This window comes from Tenrec ecaudatus, chromosome 4, assembly GCF_050624435.1.
Source record: "Tenrec ecaudatus isolate mTenEca1 chromosome 4, mTenEca1.hap1, whole genome shotgun sequence".
In the NCBI taxonomy this organism is placed as follows: Eukaryota; Metazoa; Chordata; class Mammalia; order Afrosoricida; family Tenrecidae; genus Tenrec; species Tenrec ecaudatus.
Window position 1 is genome coordinate 183,611,864 of NC_134533.1, and position 20,717 is coordinate 183,632,580.

A 20,717-nucleotide genomic window follows, 5' to 3' on the forward strand; every position below is an offset into this window, starting at 1 on the left:
CACCCTATTAACCAATTGTAGCTCTTTCAGGATAAAGTTCAAATATTCTTTTAAGATACGTGCATTATTTCTAGAGGTCTATAGGACATGCATACATACTAAGTTTGGGCCTTACTACTGCATACATGGGACCGGTAGATACTTCCTCTGGCCCAGGCATGGCATGAAAAAATGATTGCGACAGTAAGGTCCCTATGAACCAGAAAAACCTGGGGGCCTCTGCTGTGTAGTGAAAAGAAGACAGTTTACAAGGGAGTGTCCAAAAGTCCAGGAAAAGTTCCATAATGTTTCAGTTCCATTTGCCCAGAACCATTTTGAAGTCCTCGTGTATATGTGTGCTGTTTAAAAATGGGTCATGTGTTCAAGTTCACGTAATCAATTCCAGTTGTAGATTAAACTTGACATCATAAACTCTGTGGTTATTTTGTTAGACCCATGCTTGTCTTCACCGTCTTAAACATTGCTCACGAACCATCACACTTGGCAGTTAAACTTGAACAGATTCTCTTGTTTTCTTTTCACAGAGAGTGGGTTAACCGAGCCCCGTCTATTCATTTTCTGAGAGTGTTAATCTGTCTGAGACTATTAATGAGGGATCCGTGCTATCAGGTTAGTTGGAAGAAGAAAAATGTTTTTATTTATTTATAATTTGTTATGAAGACCAAACCAAACAACCTTGTGGACTTTGAAGCTGGCCACAATAACTTGCTTCCTCTCTCATAACTGTATTTAAATTCTTCCTCTGCCACCTAGAAAGACATGAAAATTATTTTAATGGGGGGCATCTGTATATATTTACTATATTACCTATGGGGCTAAGTGTGTTGAACTTTAGGTCTATATTTTTGTGTTTACCTGGCATTTAAAAACCATTACTAATTAAAAGAGGTCCCCTTGACCAGACATTCAAGCTTGTTCAAGTTCATCCAGGTTAAAGTCACAGAGACAAGTAGGGACTTGCCATGTGGCTCACTGACGGGTAGGGGTTTGCAGCTTCAGCAGCTCCCCCAGAGTCCATTTCTTCCCAACCTCCTGCTTAGGACTAGAGAGGAGCAAGGGGTTGCCCATAGGGTCCCGAGCTCAGGACTCTTTCCCTCCTCTCACTATTTACTTGAATCTGCTGTCTCTGGTTTACTGTCTGTCTAACATTACTATGAATAGCAACCACTCGGGAATCTTATAAATGCATACCTGATTCAGTAGGTACAAAGTGGGGCCCAAGTCCTGCATTTCCAACAAGTGTCCAGGGTCGCCTAGACCGCTGGTCCATGGTCCACATTTTGAGTAGCAAGGATGTAGAGCTTCAGCGGGAGGCTCCAAAGCACCGCTCACGGATCCCTTCACCTGGACTGAAGGTCCTTCCTTCCAGTTCTGCCTGAGGGATTAGCAGAGTCTCTTCAGTGCCCAAACATTAGGGTGTGTCAGAAACCAGGGGAGGGGTAGATTTCTGGGAGCGGCACCCAGAATTTCTGATTCAGTAAATTTGGGATGGAGCCTGAACATTTGCGTCTCTATAAAGCTCCTAGGTGATGCTGATGCTATGACTTGAGGGCCATGTGTTCAGGAACATTGCCCAAGGTCTCTAGATTGCCTCTTTCCCCCTCCTTTTAATAACCCTTCCTTTTCCAATAGTTTATTCTGCCCCACCCCCACCCCCCAGCTTCTGACAACCACCAATCTTTTGTCTTAATGGGTTTGCATATGCTAGATAGTTCTCGTGGAATCATGCAATAGTTGCCCTTTGGTCTCTGATGTATTTCATTTAGCAGCACGTTTCAAGGTTCATCCATGTCACAGCACATTTCCGGACTTCGCTTTTCTTCATGGAAGACTCGTACCATGTTTATCCACCTACCGCTTGGCTTGTCTTCACCTTTTGACTATCGTGAATTACATTGCAATTGGTATCAAAGTGAGGATTTCTAATGGACCATTATTATTTCTCTTTGCCAAGGTTAAATGTTCATCAGTACCCTTCTTTTTCTATAACTTTCACATTGTTATTGCCCCACCCCCCTGTGCGCCACCCCCCCCCCCCGAACATCTCTAGCTAACAAACTCTAAAGCAAAGTGCACTTATCCTGTCACCTGAACCTGGAAGGTCATTCCTTCTGGTTCGAAGCTGCTAGAAAGCTCAAGCTGCTCAAAAGATCTTTTAAGCTGTGTCTTCAGTTTTACTGCTGAATCCTTATTTGAGTCAGAAGATGCTTTCTTTCATTGTCCAAATAGCAGTCTTTTGAAAATCTTGCACTTAAAAATGATATATATAAATAGTATATAAAATATAATATCTAAATAAAACACACATGTGTGTGTATATATGTATGTATACATACATACATACACACATACCATTTATCTCCAGAGCCTGCTCTGGTCTGAGTTTTCTTGGATTGTTGGCCACTCTATGTCTTCCCTTGAAAAGAATCAGTCCTTCCTCATGCTGTTTTCTAAACTGGCCTTCGAAACCACCAGCCACTCGTCAGAAGAAAGATGAGGCTTTCTACTCCCATAAAGAGCTCCAGTCTGGGAAACTCTCTGGGACAGTGCCTCCCTGCCCTCTGGGGTCGCCATGAGTCAGAATGGACTCAGTGGCAGTGAGTTTTTTGATGTTATTCTGAAAATCTTCCAAAGGCCATTCTGCCCTGTTTGCTTGGTTTTTGGTCATCCTCTCCCCACCATGAACCAGCCACACAGACCCGTGGGTCCTGTGTGTTTCTGAGTGGCCATTTCAGTTCTGCGTGGGTCAGCCATAAGGAGCGGGAGCCCGAGTTCCATTTTGCCTCGTTCAGTCCCAGTACAGGCTTGCTGTTTCAGCTTAGCTATACACGGTGCTCTCGCTTCGTCTTCACCATGGCACAGTTTGGATAAAAATATTTCATGTGTGAAATTAAACTGGTAATCCGTTTGTTTATTCCCCTCCCTCCGTTATGGCTAGAGGGCAATCACCGGAGGCGTATTTGGGCTTCTTGGGCTTCACTCTCATCCCTAGCCTTCTGCAAGCCAAACCCTCACCCTTTAAGCTCAGATACTGTTCCCTCCATTGGTTTTGCCAACTTTCCTTTTCTTATTTCAGTAGAAATGTTCTTCTCCTCACTGTGACTTAGCCTTTCACTTGTGCTTTTAGAAAATGTGGTCAGTACCTCCTTAGCTTTCCCTTGGGCTGCTAACTGGAAAATTGGCAGTTCAAAACCACCGACCTCTCTGCAGGCAAAAGATGAGGCATTTGACGCCGGTGAAGAGTTACAGTCTTGAATTCTCACATGGGGGTTTTGATCCTGTCCTGTAGGGTCACTGTGAGTTGGTGTTGACTCAATGGCAGTTGAGTTTTGACCCGGCTACCTCTTTAAGCCATCACCTTATCTTCACCACGGTGTTTCTTAAAGGTCAATCCGTGTCTCTTGAATCTACTTCCTCCACACAGTGATTGCTGCGTATTATAAAATATATTAGATTCTACGAACAAGGTTCTCTCTGGAAGCCACTTAAATAGACCACAGTGTGCAGTGCTGCACCCTCCATCCTTGGTACAGAGGTTGGAAACTGGTGTCCTCCGTACTTATATCCTCTGTACTGTATATTGGTCTGGCCTGCCAATATAGAGCCTTTGGCATGAGTTTAATGGGTGTGTGTGTGTGTGTGTGTGTGTGTGTGTGTGTGTGTGTCCGTGTCCCAGCAAGAACACTTGGAAGAAATAACAGAGAAGTCATTTTTGAAGACATTGTTACTTAGAATTTCCAAGAATTAAAGGAAGATATATTTTGAGATTTCTAGTATACTTGGTGCCTGAATCAGAATAATATTAAATTCTCACCTGGACACATTATGTAGTCAAATCATAACATATTGCTCATCGCGATAAAGAGAAAATGTATGTGCTTCCAACTGTAAGTCTAGTAGACACAGCAATAAAATGATTGACCCCGGGGCATCTCTCAGCCCTTAAGTTCTTTAAGCTCCTGTTAGAAGACACTCTACAACATGGTCTGCTGGCCTTCTCAGCTCCTGAGTCCCTCTAGGTCATAGTCAACAGTGCTGGTTGGACATTTTCTCTATTATTCACTTGCTTACTAAGTGTTAACCTTCCCACAGTGCTCCTTTGTCCCCAATCTTCTTCAACCCCGTACTTCAGCGATCATTTTTTACTTTTTCACAAGGTCCTGTTGCCACCCTTCAATAAATTCTGCACTTCCAGGTATCTGGTAGACAGCCACCTGGTGACACAGCAGTCTGAAGGGACTTCAAAAGTTTGTGAAAAAATGAAATGAAAAGATAATAGAATTTTTCATGAACTTAAAAAAATTCTAAAAAGCTTTTTACTATGATTTGGGTGGCAGTTCAGAGAGAAGAATAGTTTTCCATTCAATAGTTCATGCACATTTTGTCTTAGGTCATGTACTGCAATCCCCACAACGTGATGTGTCTCCCTTCCTCCCCATGCTTCCTCTTCCCCTTACAAAGTGTGTGCCCGTGGGCCAGTGCTGCCCCTTTACCTCATGTGGTTGATTCCTCTGAGCACCTCTGTAGGGTTCCTGCTCCTCTCATGGACTTGTTTATTGTTTGTCTGAAAACTAAGCCATGGGCGTGAGTTTATTTCCAGACCTAAGGGTGATGAAGGGCTGTCGCCTGGGGGTCCCACCAGGCTCTGTTCGTTTAGTAAGCCTAATTGTTTTTAGGATCTGGAGGTTTTGTTCCCCATTTTTCTCTCACTCTATCCAGGATCTTCTACTGTGGTCTCTAACAGAGCAGGTACTTAGTAGTGATAGCTGGCTTCTATTTCTAGTGTTTCTGGCCTGAAGAGTCCTGGAAACTGCTATTTGTGGTCCACAATTTTTCAAAGCCTCCTCATATATTTAGTAGTTCCCAAGTAGGGTCTGGGGAGCATTTACAGTTCTTGGGGGACATTTTGAGGAGTTCCACATATGCCCCCAGTGGAAGATTGATCAGAAACAAACTTTCTATCAATTCTTCTTTCCCCCTCTAAAAAAGTCTTTGCCTCCCTTAGGTCATGAAGTGTTCCCTTTTCGGTTTCAGGTTTTCATGCATCTAGAGTTGATTTTGTGTATGATGTAGGAATCGATTTTAGTTTGGCTCATATGGCTGTGCTACACTCGGCATCAGTTCAGTGCCTGGATCCAGACAGGCAGGTCTGTGTGGACACTCTCGTCACGATGAGTCCTCCGAGGTCCCCTGAATAGTCACCGTAACTTGTAAACCTCTCTTATTCATCCCCAGAAGTCTAAACATACCTAGCAGGCCTTTCCGCCGTACTTGGACAAACTAGCGAAGACCAGTCCATTAGGATGTTGTAAAGTCAAGATGGAGGGATAGGAGTAGGCAACGCGGAGTCACGGAGGATTGTGGAACAGAGGGGCATCCACGGGCCATTCTTAAGAACTGACTGCAGGGCAGGCGTAGGTCTGATAGAGCCTGATGGAAAGGACAATGGTGTTCTAATAACATCCACAGAAGCAGTCTGTGCCCCATTTCTTGAAACAGGACTATACTGTTCATTTATAAGAACAGTTGTGAGGATGGCACAGGGCCCACGGTGGTGTTCATTTGGTTGTACGTAGCGTCCGTATGAGTCGGAACTGGCTCCATGGTTCCTAACAAAACGACATCTTACTGGAAGAGCCCGGAGGGCACTGCCATTTAAACATTGGACTGGTAACTGCAAAGTCAGCCGTGCAAACCCACTTTTGGCCCCTCAGAAGGAAGATGAGACTATCTGTTCCTTTAACGAGGTACAGTCTTGGATACCTTATATAGGGCCATTGTGAATCGGGATTGAACTCCGTGGCCCTGGGTTTTGGTGGGATATTACTGAATCTCTTTGGGGGGCGGGGAGGGACAAAAAAAGAAAAGAAAGTTACAAAGTGAGCAGAACAAGGACATTGCTCATATTTTACATCCTGAACCAAAGTCGAGGTGGACTAGCGGCCTTTTCCCTGGTCAGTAGGTGCCGGCACGCAGGGTGCCTGTCTCCTGACCTGTGCTGAGTTCTGAAAGGTCACGCAGGCGGCAGTGCTGTAATCTAAGCCTGCGCCCGTATTTACGCTTCAGCTCTGTGACCAAATCTGTTAAGCCCAGGTGGGTTGCCTAGCAGGTCGTCATGGTTTTGTCCAGTTTACGCGCTTAGGTCAGAGCAGTGTTTCCCAGAGTGGGTGACACTATTTCCTGGTGGGGGTCCTGGGCTGATCCAAGGGTGCTGCAAAAGCAGATACGCTTTATCCTTGACTATGGGTTACAGTGTAACAATATTTGAATGCCAAGGTGATGCTAAGTAGTTGGTTATTGTTTCATCTGAAAAGGAGGTGGTAGGCCACCTAAATTTGAGAACTTATGGGTTAGTGCAACCACATTAATATAACTGAAACACACACACACACACACACACACACACACACACACACACACACACACACACACGGAAGACCGTGAGCTTATAAGCAATCCTCCTTGCCCTGGGCCAGTCTCCATAGGAGCCTGTGGGGAAAGTGCATAATTCAGAACTGAAGGTTACACTGTCGAGTGTGAGTGACAACTTTTCTCTAAGAAAATAAAGCCTCTTTCTCCTTCCTGGCCTTTTTAGCATCCTTTACTCAACTTTTCCCAAAGAAGTAATACGTGTTCTCTAAGAACTGTGTTTTGGTTAATAATGTTCAGTAGAAGTTGCAGACTGCTTCTCCATTAGAGATTCATGATGCAAAGCAAACTATCAATGATTTTGAGGAATTCTGCAATAAAGACCTTTCTGTTTAACCTAGCATTTCCCAAGCTGATTGAACCGGAGTTTAAAATTTTTTAGTGTAGTAAAAATAACTCTTCCCAGGCCCTAGAGTGGGAAGCAATGCCATACTTCCATATTGTTTATATTGAATAGCAGCTAGATAGGTTTCTTGTTATGGCTTACATTTCAAAATGTGACCGAGTAGAAAACAATATAGAGGACTGGATGCTTTCTCCTTTGGTGCTTTCCCACACCCCAGTTTCAAGTTTGAGTTGCCTTCATCTGACTGATTCCCTGATTTTAGTCATTTTCTGTGGATTTTAGGAATCCCTATGTAGGAGTGGGTCATGTACTGGGCTGCTAGCCACAAGGTCAGCAGATTGAACACTCCGGCCGCTCCTTGGAAGAAATGGGAGGCCATCTGCTCAGAAACCCCAAGGGGAAGTTGGAATCTACTTCATGGCAATGTATTTTAGGGTCTGTTTTAGTTTTTCCTGCTGGACGTTCCATCAAGCCCTCAGCATGCCCTTCCTTTGAATGCAGTCTGATCCTTTCCTCTGTCACTGTCCCAGAGTCTCCCAGCTCAAATGTGATGACGTTTTCCACTTTGATCCCATTCTTCCAATCCGCCTTCATCTCTGGTTGGTCATATTTCAAAGGCCATCCTGCCCTCTCCACCTCTCCATTTTTATTTTCAAAACCACGGATTCCCAGAAACAGACAGCATTCCCCTTGTAAATGGGAGCCACACAAGGATGCCTCTCCTGATCACCAATCTTATTCAATATTGTACTGGAATCCTTAGCCAAACACAACAACAACAAATTAGAAAAGAAAAAGGAAAATGCTCACTGTGTTCAGATGAGATGATTTCATACATAGAAAACTTCAAAATCTGAAAAACAAAAAGCTGTTGGAAACAATCTAAAGACTTGGCAACATGGCAGGACACAAGATTAGTGTACAAAAGTCAGTTGTCTTCTTGTATATTAACACGAGAGCTCTGAAAAAGAAATCACTAAAACAGTACCATGTATACCAGCCACCCAAAAGATTAAAAACTTAGGAATAAATCTAACCAGAGAAATACATGACAAAGAAACTACAGAACACTATTACAAGAAACTAAAAGAAATCCACATATGGAAGAATATTCTATGTCCATGGATAGGAAGACTTGCCATTGTGAAAATATAAATACTCATCCCCCAAATCTATAAATATAAAGTAATTCCAATCCAGATCCCAATTCCATTCTTTAAACAAATGGAAAAATTAATTACTAACTTTATAAGCAAAGAACCTCTTAAGAAGTAGAACAAATTATAAACCCATAGAAACATTCATAAAACAAAAATAATGTAGAACAAAATTGGAGGCCTTTCACTTCCTGGCCTCAAAGCCTATTATACAGCCACAGTGGTTAAAATAGATACATAGAGTGGTGGAATAGATAGAGAAAGCAGAAATTAACAAATGAATGAATGAATGAATGAATGAATGAATAAAGCCATTCATCTACAGACAACTGATCTTTGACAAAGGGCCAAAACCCAACACCATTGAATGGAAGAAGATAATTTCTTCAGCAAATGGCACTGACAAAATTGGATCTCTATCTGCAGAAGAATGAAATAAGCCCTATACCTTACCCCAAGTGTTAGTCCAGGTAGACTAGAGAAACAAATAAATAGACACACATATGTGTGTAAGAAAGAGGTTTATATACAAGAGTAATTGAATATTGAGAAAACATCCCAGCCCAGTCCAAGTCCAGAAGCCCGCTATTAGCCCATATGTTCATACCAATATATAAATTCCTCTTCAGAATCAAGCAACACATGCAATGATGCTAAATGCAGGCAGAGTGGGCTTGTAAGCATCTCTGTGGTGGCAGGGGTCTCCTCGTGGCTGCTCTAGCACAGGGCTGCATCAGAGTAGGTCCACGTGGCTTCTACAGCTCCCAGGGCATGCAGTCTATGTGCGCAGTGCCATGTGTCTTGTCAGTAGAGCCTCTCCAAGGAAGTGAGCCAAGAGCGAATGAGTCTCTCCCACCTTCAAAGGAGGAAATCCAGGAGTTCCCAGAATCCTTAGGGGAAGGCCATACCTACACAGAGGCCTCATTAGTTATCTCCTGATTGACAGCCTAGACTCTACCCCTACACTCTTAATCCTCTCAAGTCCCAAATTGATACCAGATTATGCAACTACCACATCCTGTATACAAAAAACGAACTCAAGATGGATCAAAGACATAAATGTAAATCCCAAAGCTATGGAACAAAATTGAGAAAAGAGGGACACATGGAAGGGACCTATTGCAGGGCATAAGCACACTATGAAAGCTAATGAGGGAGACCCACCAAGTAGGAGACAACTAGATGACAGAGACCTCCGGAAAATAAGACAGTTGCGTCCATTAAAAGATTTCATCAACAGAAAAGCCATGGAGTGGGAACAATTTTTTTTTGGCGTGGGGAGAATCTATAAAAAACTGCAATACCTCAATGAGAGAAAGACCCATAACCTAATTCAAAAACAGGAAGAGACAGTTCACTAAAGGTAACACCCAAATGGTCAACAAACATGAAGAAATGTTCACAATCAGTAGCCATCTGGGACATGCAAATCAAAAGAACATTGACACATTCCTCTGACATACAACAATAGCCACATTAAAAGCAAAACAAACCCCCCAGAAAACAACAGATTCTGGAGAGGCTGTGGAAAGTTCAGAACCCACACAGTGCTGCTGGGGCAGTAAACACATGCAACCATTGTGGAAAGCAACATGGTGCACCTCACACAACTGGGAATAGAAACCCCCTATGACCCAGCAATCCCTCTGATGGCTGCGTTCCCTAGAGAAGCAAGAGTCCTGGTAAAGACAGGCGTAGGAATGTCTACTTTCTTCACAGCCCTGTTCACAATAGCAAGAAGATGGAAGTCATCAAAATGCCCCTCGGTTGGAGAATGGCGAGAGAAACATCGGTACTTGCACACCATGGAATACTATACATTGCTAAAAAATAATAACACCACAAAGCACCGGATGGCATGAATGGATTAGAAAACATTACATTTCGGGCCGTTAGTCAATCTCAAAAGGACAAATACAATGCGAGACTACTGTTAGAAAGAACAAGGAAGAAAAATAAAACCTGTTCTTACCAAAGGAACAGACTCTGGAGTTTACAAAGAGGCCAAGGCGGGGCCGGTGAAAGAAGAGAGGTGAAGCAATAGCTAGAGGCTTGCCATGTACTCACTCGGGTGAAGGGGCAGATCATAATCCACAAGGGACAACAGCTAACTCCAAAGAGATGGGGAAGCTACCTGGGAGTTTGGTAAGTCCTTTACTGTGTTGGTGAATACCACATTGCTTATCTGAAATGTAACCCCCTGCCTAATTCACATTTAAAAATAGTTAAAAACAAACAAACCCACAGAATCCCAAGTGGAATCCCAGGTAACTGTTTCCTTCCTGTTCATGCTGAGACGAGAGGAGCATTCTCTCAAGCGGTCCTGATGCATCCCTTGTGCATACAGTTTAATTGTCTGCACAACCCAGTCCAAATTCAGGCTCATGTCCATGTCTTCCCACAGTTTAATCCCACTGTTCTATTCAAACTTATTTTCATTAATGCCCTTCGCACAGTTATAGATTTGGCTCATTCCAAAGCTGTGGAATGTCTCACTGTTCTTTCTATGTAACATCAATCTACCCTTATGCCTACTGCTCTCTTTGCTTGGAATATTTATTTTCCTAGTTTCTTCTATCTCCACTCAACAGATCCATGCTCTTTTGGGGTCCCTGTGCAGAAGCTACCAACATGCTGATCTTTTGCTTCAGTCTTTTCAGCGGGGAGTTCTATGTCCCTTCCTTGGGCATTTATCGTGGGCTCATATGAGGGGCCTTCAAAACCTTAGTGGAAAAATGGATTTAAAAGATAATAGATTTTTTCCCCACCAAGGTTTTGAAGCCCTTCTTATTTGTACCCTGTTCATAACCAAACCCAAGACCTTTATATAAATATAATATTAGTAGTTTGAAGATGCATAAAATAGCCTCCCATAACTAGGTAAAATGTGTGCAGTCTCTCTCTATTCTTCAATTACAGCACTTCAATGGTGAATAGCAATGACGAGACTTCCTATCAGTAGGTAGTCACAAACGATTTTTAATTGAGTTCAAGTGCCCTGGCATGCTGTGTTGAAACAAGGGCCTGTGCACTGTTTACCAGTTGTCTCCATGCAGAATAAGGAAAGAGGCCTTGAGAGCCAGTGTCTTTTCCCCGGCTGCCCGCTGTCGTTCATGAGAACAAGACTGGTCTCCTTTACACTCTTGAACTCTTCCCTCACGCGGTTCCCAGCTTTGGGATGATGGCAGTGGTGGCTGATGTTTATATTTCAAATAACTTCCCTGTGTGCATGTTAAATAAGAAGGGAGATGTCAACACAGCTTTAATTAAGGAGGCCACCTGAAAACACACTGCCCTGCAGATGGTTGTCAATGCGGATAACCTGAGAGCACGCACTCTGAACAGACTCCTTAGCCTGCCCTTTTCCCAGCACCCACCTCTCACCACTTACCTTCCTTACTTAGCACTGTCAGAGCAACCTCAGTCTTCTTATGAGGAATTGGCTTTACAGTTGTGAATCAAGAGACATTTTTGCAGTGCTTGCCCTCTGTTTGTTTAGAGTCTGGGTTTGCTACATCCAGCAGCCTAAGGATTTTATGAAACCCCGTGATCTACAAAAACAGTCCTTAAACTTTTAAAAAAAATAAATCATTTTATTGTGGGATGTTACATATATTATAACAAACCATACATCTATGACCTCAAGCAGACATGTACAATTATTGACATCAATAATTTCTAAACAATATCTTTCTTCTTGAGCTCTTTGATATCAGCTCCTCTTATTTCCCCCTCCTTTTCTGCTCTCCCCCTCCCGCCCAAACTCTCAATATATTATGCATTGCTATTATTATGTATACATATCTTACACTGCCCATTCTATCCCTTCATCTACTATCCTGGTATTCTTCCCCTGAGGGGTTATTCTGCCATCATTGCTGTCCATTCCCCCTTCCTCTCCTTTTTCCCCTACTCTCCTGGGATCATTGCTCCCATTATTGTTTCTGAGGGGCTTTGTCTTTTCTGAATTCCATATATTGAAAGCTCTCATCTGTGCCACTGTCTGTACACTTTACACAATAAAGTCTTTCTCAAACTTTATTGTGCCTGTGACTCAACTGGAGATCATGCTGAAGTTCAGAGTGTGATTCACAAGGCTGGGTACAGCCAGAGGTTCTGCAGTTCTAATCAGATTCCAGGTGAGGCAACCGGTCTGTGGACCACACTTTAGGTAGCAAATAAGCCTTCTAGCCAGTTCCTTCTTGTTTGAGCCCCTGCAGGGACTTTACATTTCTACTCCAGATATGCTGAATCAGAAGCTACATTTGAACAGATCTGATGTGTAACTAAGAATCACCTGGGCATCAGTGAGTCACTTGGGAATTTTGTTAAACTGTAGCTTCTGATCCCAGTATATTTGGAGTGGAAATGTAAATTCTCCGCAGGGGTTGCAAGGAAGAAACTAATCAGAAGCCTTAAGAGCAGAGCCTAGGGAAGATGTCTGGGGTTGGATGGTGTTGAATCTACCACCAGGCATTGTGGCTCTGGCAAGATGGTCTCCCTTACGGGTATTAGCTTCCCTCATCTGTAATGCGAGAGGCTGAATGCAATGAGAACCAAGAACTCTTCCCTGCTCCCAGAATGCAATGCAGTGAGTGTCCTTTGGCTTGTTAGAGTCTGGGTTTAATCCATCCAGTGGCCTAGGTTTTTTTTTTTTTCCTCTGATGACATGTTGACGACGTAAAAGAGCAAGAACACAGGCCGCTATTCTGAGCACATGCACATCCTCTTACTCTCAGTTCAATGTTCATATTTATAAAGCCTTTATTTTAAAAATAGAACAACAGACATGAAGTTCTCTCTGCCCCCGCCCCCCCACCCCTCATATTGATGTTAACAGTAGATCTTTAAGAAACATTATCATGAATCCCAGGCCTTGATAAAGAAATTCCCTATAGAACAGAGCCCCCTAAACTGTCATCTCTTATGTGTATCCTGCTGTTTCTGTTTTTTTTTTTGTTTTTTTTTTTTAGGAAATACTCCATAACCTGGGTGGGATCGAAAACCTAGCTCAGGTAAGACTCCTCGTGTGGTGGCTGGCCTTGCCTTTGCGTTTTGTGCCATGGCTCTGGGCAGGGATTACGGGGTGCTTGACCTGAAGGCAGCTTCCTTCTGCTACGCTGCCTGCCAAGGAAGGGGAGGAGCAGGTGAGGTTGTGAAGTGCAAGCATGAGGCACGCTACTCAGAACAGGGAGGTACCTGGGACCTTTTGTTCGGGCTAATTGGGCTCCCTTTACCCAGCCTGTTGGAACGAGAATATGTTATAAAAGGTCACATGTCTTTAGCTCGTGTTGAAAAGGAATAGGCGTTGGCTGGCAGGCCCATGCCTTCAAAACTGCACCAACCATTGAATGAGGGGACATATTAGTTATGAAAATACCCCCAACATTTTCACCACGGTATAAAACAAAAGTAAGTGAGTACTATGCTCATTAAATATTAATGTTGATAAATAAGTGATCACGGGATAGATGATCTCAACCTTGTTTTGCTAACTACTGAGGGAGGCAATGGAGGGACTCTATTACCCATGTATGCCGAGCCCATTAAAAGACTGGCTTTATTCATGTAATGGAACACCCTTTCCGTGGCTCTCACCGGGTTGGATCAGACCCGTCTCCTGAAACCTCCACTGGGTGCACAGAGGATGATTTTCATAATCACCCCGAGCCCTGCAAGCTCATTCTGAATTATTAACCGAAGATTAAGTGTAATGGTCATTTAATATGAAATCTCTTATTTTACTCTATTCTCACTCATGATACAGCGTGCCTAGTTTTGATTCATATGAATAAAACACTTTTAATTGACTGGAGGCTTAACTCAGTCAATAAAATTCTCTTTTCCTGAAACTTTACTGTCGAGGGAAACGCCTTGAAAGTAGCTCTCAGTGCCACGGAGCAGTGCCGGCTCATCCGGACCCTGCACAGCAGGGCAGAACTGCCCCCTGGGTTTCTGAGTCTGACTTCACAGGAATGGGCAGCTGCGTCCTTCTCCCGAGGAGCCACTGGTGGTTCACACTGCCGACTTTGTGGTTCGCAGCCCAACGTGTAACCAGCAGGGACTTTCTTATCTGCGCCCGCCAAGACCTACCGTCTCGGAAACCCACCCGGACAGTCCTACCCTGTCCTGTAGGGTCACTGAGTCAGCATCGACTCCATGGTAGTGAGTTGGAGTTCTTTTGTCACTCCCGTTTTCATATCTGAAATGTGGTGTGTCTTTCTGCGCCGGTTTATGAATATGACCAGTTAGTCACAGTGAAGAATTACCAGACTACTCAGTTCCCACTCTATTCTAATTATTATCATCTGCGTATTTCTGGTTAGATGCAATTTTGAATACTGTATAAGGTCAACGGAATGGATGCAGTGTGTTATGAAACTACTAAAGAGGCACATTGAAGAATTAAGTCTATTATGCACTACATATTGTACATGTTACATGTTACCTTATATTTGGATGCAACATCAAACATGTACAGTCCTCCCTGCACTTCAGTGCAGGCAAGAGAATCCAGAGACCCAACCTTAAAAGGGGCCCAGAAGGTGCCCCCAGTGCTATTTGGTGAATCTGTTGTGCCACCTGCAGGCCGTTTTAAGAATTGCACCGTCACCCGTGCGTGTGTGCCTTTGAGTGTCCTGATTTGCTGGTTGCTTTGGTCCCTCCTGCAGTACATGGAGATGGTGGCGAACGAGTACCTGGGCTACGGCGACGAGCAGCACAGCGCGGACAAGCTGGTCAATATGACATGTGAGCACAGTGGCACGGGCACAGCCAGCCCTCCAGCTGGGCTAGGATAGGCCGGGAAGGTGTTTGCAGCAGGCACAAGGAGACATTTATGAATGTATCGAAAGCCTTCAGGACACAGTTTGCTGTCCTCGGTGGCAAAATCTCCTCAGAAGGACGGTTTTTAGAGCACAGCTCTGACCTTGCAAACACAACTGTCATATTTAAAGAAAGATCTTTAAAAAATAATTTTTATTGGGGGCCCTTACAGTTCTTACCACAATTCATCCATCCTTCCATCCATCCATCCATCCATCCATCCATCCATCCATCCATCGTTTCAAGCATATTTGTACATATGTTGTCCTCATCATTTTCAGAACATTTTACTTTCTTTTTTAAAAAATTTTTATGGCATCTTACTTGTTTTATTTAATGAACAAACACACCGAGGAGGAGGCTATGGTATAGATATCTTATTTCTATAATAGATTAAGAAGTCACTAATCAATTTTCAGGAACTAGCTTCAGTGATCCTTCTTATCTTTATGCGGGGACTCCAGGAAATACTCAGTTCCTGCAGCTATCACGAAGGCAGCAAATCCCCATTTGAATCCTTTTAATATTGCACCAAGAAAGGAAACATTGTTTGCAAATCCACCCATGTATCTCCAAGCTTCATTGTGGCCCCATGGATCTCTTAGCCCCTGTGCAGCCAGCTTCTCCTGGACAATTTCTAACGGTGTCCCTCTATCTTCCACTGTCTATAATCTGGAAGTTCCATTTTATGATGGCCATGTTCATGTCCATGTCCATGTCCATGTCCAGGGGCCATGTCTACAGGAAGATACTGACGGCAATCTGACCTCTCAGGACATTCAAAATTTAATCTTCCATCGAGAGCCCCACATTTTACTTTCTACTTAAGCCCGTGGTATCAGCTCGTTCTCCCCTCCCATCCTCCTTTCTTCATGAACCCCTGATAATTTATAATTATTTCCATGTCTGACACTGACTGCTGTCTCCCTTCACCCCCTTTTCTGTTGTTTGTCCCCCTGGGAGGGGGCTTATATGTCGATCATTGTGATCGGTTTCCCCTTTATTGAGCAAAAGCTTACTTTCTATAATGCCAGGAGGCTTCCATGAAAACCATTTTTTTCCAATGTAATTTTTTGCTCTTCCATTTCTGTGAAACCACCACGAGTTGTTAGCTCATAGATCTGGCATCTCTCATACAGACAATGAAAGGAAGACAGCCCTCATATGAAATGATGATGGGGCAACGCTGGGCTCGCCGGAGGTCCTAGCAGCCGGGGTGCCATCTGGTTTGCGCAGCTGGAAGCCCCCTGCTGCCGTGTGGGAGGCTTGCCCAGGGTCTTGGTGTGGCAGGGTTGGTTCCCGCACTTGTTCATGGGGCGTGTAGCACACAGCTTCTCATTTAGGGGCAGCGAGAAAGCAGTCCTAGTAAACCCGACCAGCAGGCAGTCCCTCTGAGATAGATGCCCATTGGACTTCTCTGCCCTCTTTAGACCTTGTCCTCGGTGTAGGGAGGATTTCTGGAGGCTAGCTCTTGCTTTGAACTCTTGATGATGTTAAGGAATTTGCTTAACTTCCAGGGGAAAGAAATATTTGGATTTTTTTGTCTTTCCCTGTTTTATGATAACACCACTATAATAAAACACATGCTCATTGTGTTTGGTGTGTGTGGGGGGGTTTCATTCTGGGAGTTAAAAAACAAATGTCCCTGTGGCTCTGTGCTTTTTGCGTTCTCTGTGCTCCGCTTGCCCTCTCTCTGCGTGCCCATCACGCTTTCCCATGAGAGACCCGCTGCTTACTGGATCCCCCTCCGAGTGGTTGTCATCTTTTACAGATATTTTTCAGAAGCTGGCTGCTGTCAAAGACCAGAGAGAATGGGTCACCGCAAGTGGAGCCCACAAGGTGAGTAGCCCAGGCTCAAGCTGTGGTCAATCCACATGCACATTATAATCCACAAACACGCTAACCTGGAGTCTAACACCGCGGGTCTCTGCCAAGGCTTTCCTAGGTTGACTAGCCTAAACCTGCTGCCAGCCTTTTCCTCTTCATGCCATTTACCACCAACTCAGTGTACCGACTACTTACAGTGTTGCCTGGTACTCATACACCTTCAATCTGTCAAAAACACGATCTTCAAGGTGCAATACAATGATGTGGAATACATTGAGATACTTCTCTTGATCCTTCAAGAAACTTGTAGTCTTTCTTTCATTAAATTCTATTTTACATTATTTTTCAGACGTTAGTCAACTTACTTGGTGCCCGAGACACGAATGTTCTCTTGGGGGCTCTGCTGGCGCTGGCTAGTTTAGCGGAGAGGTAAGTATTTGATAACCTGCCGTTCAGTTCGTTTTTCATACACTCTTCAGCCATGTGGCGTGCGAACGAGTCAGTTTCTGTGGTCACTCTGACACCTGCTAGTTACCGTGTTTGAAACATCAAGATGGAATAAAGTGAGTAAGTATGTCGAAGAGAGTCCTGGGCGGAGAAAGTCTCTTTTTAAAACTGATGCTGGAAAGGCAATTCACATGAAAACATTTTCTTTTTTCTCCATGATTGGAAATATTTACCTAGCCTTTTTATCCAACCCTCAGTTACCTCCACTTTTAAAATGATCTTACTATTTCCTTGGAAACAAAATATTTTTTCCTTTTCATTTTTACCTGGCGATTAGAGCATGCAAACCATTTTCAGATATTTTTGACCTGTCAAACATCGCAGCTAACCCTGGCCCCTCTTGGTGGCTTGGCTGCTGGAAACCAAAGAGCTTTATGTATATTTTCATACAAATATATGGACCATTGTGCACTCCATGCGTGTGTTTGTGTATTTGAATAGTATATGACTGGTTCCCTTTAGAGAAATGAAATGGTGTTATCACCATATTGCTGTTTGGTTAGTTTATGACCTATAGTATTCATGGAGCATTAGCATTTGACGTGGCCCTGCCTCTGGGGATGGGTTGTATTTGTCTCATCCTGAAATATAATGTGGGATGTTAAATAAGTGGAGTAGATAAACTACGTTTGTACTAGTTCTCATGTATTTTGATTTATAGTCCAGAATGTAGGGAGAAGATAAGTGAACTCAACATTGTAGAAAACCTGCTGATGATTTTACATGAATATGACTTGCTTTCCAAAAGGTAAGATTGCTCTGGGGAAGAAGACTAGAAAATGGTGGGTGTAGTAACATCAGAACCTAACTTCAAGGGGCTAATGGCCAGAACCAGGCCAAAGCTGATCCGTGAAGTAGAAGTGAGACATCTCTCTACCCATCCAACTATTTCATCAGTTCTGATCCCTCCCACGGCACTCTCCACTTCTCTTCTGAGTTGTAGAATCCATTTCAATGCCTACCCAAAACCCAAAGACCTTACTTCAGTGGATTTTTAGGGAAGCAGTGGTGTAACTGAAGGTCAAGATAAAAACAAGCATTGTGGCAGTCTTCCTTCTTCACTGCAGGACAACCTCTTCTTGACCCTGAAGTCTGTCACTACTGCCACTGCCCCAGGACCCCTCCCAGGCCATCCCTTCTGGCTGTGTCCCTGGCTCTTTTCTTCAGTGTTGCAGCCTTTGGCTTGTGTTACAGTTTTACTGAATCTGGGACATTCTCTCTTTTCTCTCTTTACTCCTCTCTCCCTTTTCCCTCCTCCCCTTCTTCTTTCTTCCTTTTGCTTATCTTCCTGCGCCTCTTTCTGAGCCCTCTGTGAGATTGCCTGCCTATATGTACAAAATCCCTTGTTGAGTTCAAAGCATGGCCCCCAACCAGGCCCACGGACTGATCAGTCCTCTTGTAGGTCGCAGATACTTCCTTTATACAGAAGACTACTACAGCACAGTTTAATGGTCAGTTCCGGCAAGGTGCAGACCAATCGCAGGACAGATTGTATCCCCGGCTAGGCAAAAAGTATCAAACCAAGTTGTTTATAATTTATTCAGGAAATGTAACCTTCCAGGTGGAAGAGTTGGGAAAGGTACCTCCCATGGCTGAGGGAAAATTTTTCTCAAGCTGTTTTCTGAAGAACCAAGGCAAAGGCCACATAAAATAAATAATATAAATAAAAACCCCATTTCTCCGCAAAGGTATTTTCTTATATTTCTTAAAATTCTTATATAAAATCCATTTTATATAAGATAAGGAAAATGAATGACGACAGTATAATCTTTTATGTAATTACCTGTTTTTATTACTCAAAAAAAGATTCTGGAGTAAAATGAAAACATTTTTTATTGGAACTGCCTATCACTCTGAAGAATCATTGTAGCCGGTTAATTACCAGGTTGCTTTTAAGTGGAGCTGCATCCTACATCATTGGAGGCTTCGTTGAGTAAGGCAGAACCTTCTAAAGAGGCAAAATAGAAAACAGAAATCTCACGCAAAGAAGCCCTAACATCTGACTCAGCAAATCCTCTTAGATTCTCAATCAAGCTGATGTTTTTGCTTGCGCACATTATACGTAACCAACTTGGCAATCTGAACTCAGTCACCTCCTCTCCCCCCCAAAATCACCTCAAGGTGCCTGACCCCACACCAGTTGTAAATTTGAAGCTGTATAGGGGAGCAGCCAGTGGGAGGGTAGATGGCACTTAGGTTCCTCTGGGAGCATGAAGCAGAGGACCTGGAGGAAGGAGTTACTGGGCAGAGGAGAGCAAGCAGACAGACATCGAAGGTGCCTCGACAGGAGGCATGAAGTGGCGGGCATGTTAGGTATGGGTGGGCTTGCGTATATCTCCAGAAAAGAGTGCAGAAGGAAACTAAGACAGCTTAGTAATACACTTCTATAAAAAATAGGTAATTTTCAGTTAGCACATTCTATGTGCCAGGTTATTGCTAACTCATTTGATCTGTATCACAACCCTATTATTTTCCACATTCTTCAGATGAGGCAACACCTATAAACTGAACCCACTGAGTCGGTTGTGATTCATAATAGCCTTGCATAGGGTTTTGTAGACTCTCAATCTTGACTGGAGCAGACACCCCATCTTTCTTTTGTGGGGTGGCTGGTGGGTTTGACATGCCGACTTTTCAGTTTGCAGCCCCTGCTGCACCAGACAGCATTACCAGGAGCATTACCAGGGCTCCTTTGGGCAGCACCTACATCCAGAGAAGCTCAGGGACTCTGTGGTAAAGAGGACTTTACCATGAGCATTATGGGAACGGACAGAATGACTCTAAAGTCCAATCAGATTAATTTTTTTTAAACATGACTCTAATGGCAATGTTTGTGTAGAGTGAGGTGGGTTGGGGAATGGCCCCACACAGTAAGATCCACTTCCAGAAAAGGAGTATGTTTGCTGTAGGAAGTTTGTGAAGCTGAAGAATCTAGAAAATGGCAGAACAGGAATGTTTGAGCCCAGCAGGAGTAATGGAAAATTGGGGAGGGGAATTCTGGTACGAATGAGGAGAACCCTGGTGACCCAGGTTCAGAGCTTGGCTGACACTCAAAAGGTCAGCAGTTCAAACCCACCCAGTTACTCCATGGAAGAAAAGACGTAGTGATCTGCTCCAGGGACAGTTGCAGGCCTTGAAGTCCCACGGGAAGTTCTAGCCTGTCGTACAGTGTTGCTATCACTTGAAACTGTCTTACAACAAGGAGTAGGTGCGTCAGAGTATTAGAGACGTAGATTAGCAGAGCGCCTTGTCTCTGGAGCATGGTCAGGATTCCTGAGGATGGAAGGCACAGCGGGTTGAGCTCGCTGTCTGGTTTACTAGGGAACCAACCCCAGGGGTTCACCCAGAAAACAGGGGGCACCTAGGCTAGCATGCTCTCTAGAAGCAAGGAGGGTAAGACTTGCTCCCCTTAACACCTTTTGGATGTGGTTATTGCGGGAGACTCATCCCTGAGAAAGGCCCTCATGCTTGGTAAAGTGGAAGGTCGGCGAAGAAGAGGAGGACCCTAATGAGCCGGTTCCGCAATGGGCTCTAGAATCGAGGCAGGTGTGAGAATGGGGCAGGAGGGGCAGTGCTTCCTGCTGTGGGGTGTGATCCCGTCAGCCAGAGCCTCTGAGCAACAGCAC

At 43.9% G+C, this 20,717-nt stretch overlaps 1 protein-coding gene and 1 pseudogene across 2 annotated transcripts in view; one reads left to right on the forward strand and one right to left on the reverse strand.

Annotated features, from left to right (window-relative positions):
- The window catches only part of NEK10 (NIMA related kinase 10), a 268,659-nt gene that overhangs the window by 56,500 nt on the left and 191,442 nt on the right, over positions 1–20,717 (forward strand). For both annotated transcript variants that reach the window (XM_075547136.1, XM_075547137.1), the window contains exons 6-11: positions 525–609; positions 12,906–12,947; positions 14,604–14,682; positions 16,529–16,596; positions 16,934–17,013; positions 17,753–17,839. In XM_075547136.1, the coding sequence (XP_075403251.1) occupies positions 525–609; positions 12,906–12,947; positions 14,604–14,682; positions 16,529–16,596; positions 16,934–17,013; positions 17,753–17,839 (441 nt within the window). The remainder of the gene's footprint in view (positions 1–524; positions 610–12,905; positions 12,948–14,603; positions 14,683–16,528; positions 16,597–16,933; positions 17,014–17,752; positions 17,840–20,717) is intronic.
- LOC142447239 (NADH dehydrogenase [ubiquinone] 1 beta subcomplex subunit 3 pseudogene) lies at positions 15,080–15,557 on the reverse strand (annotated as a pseudogene).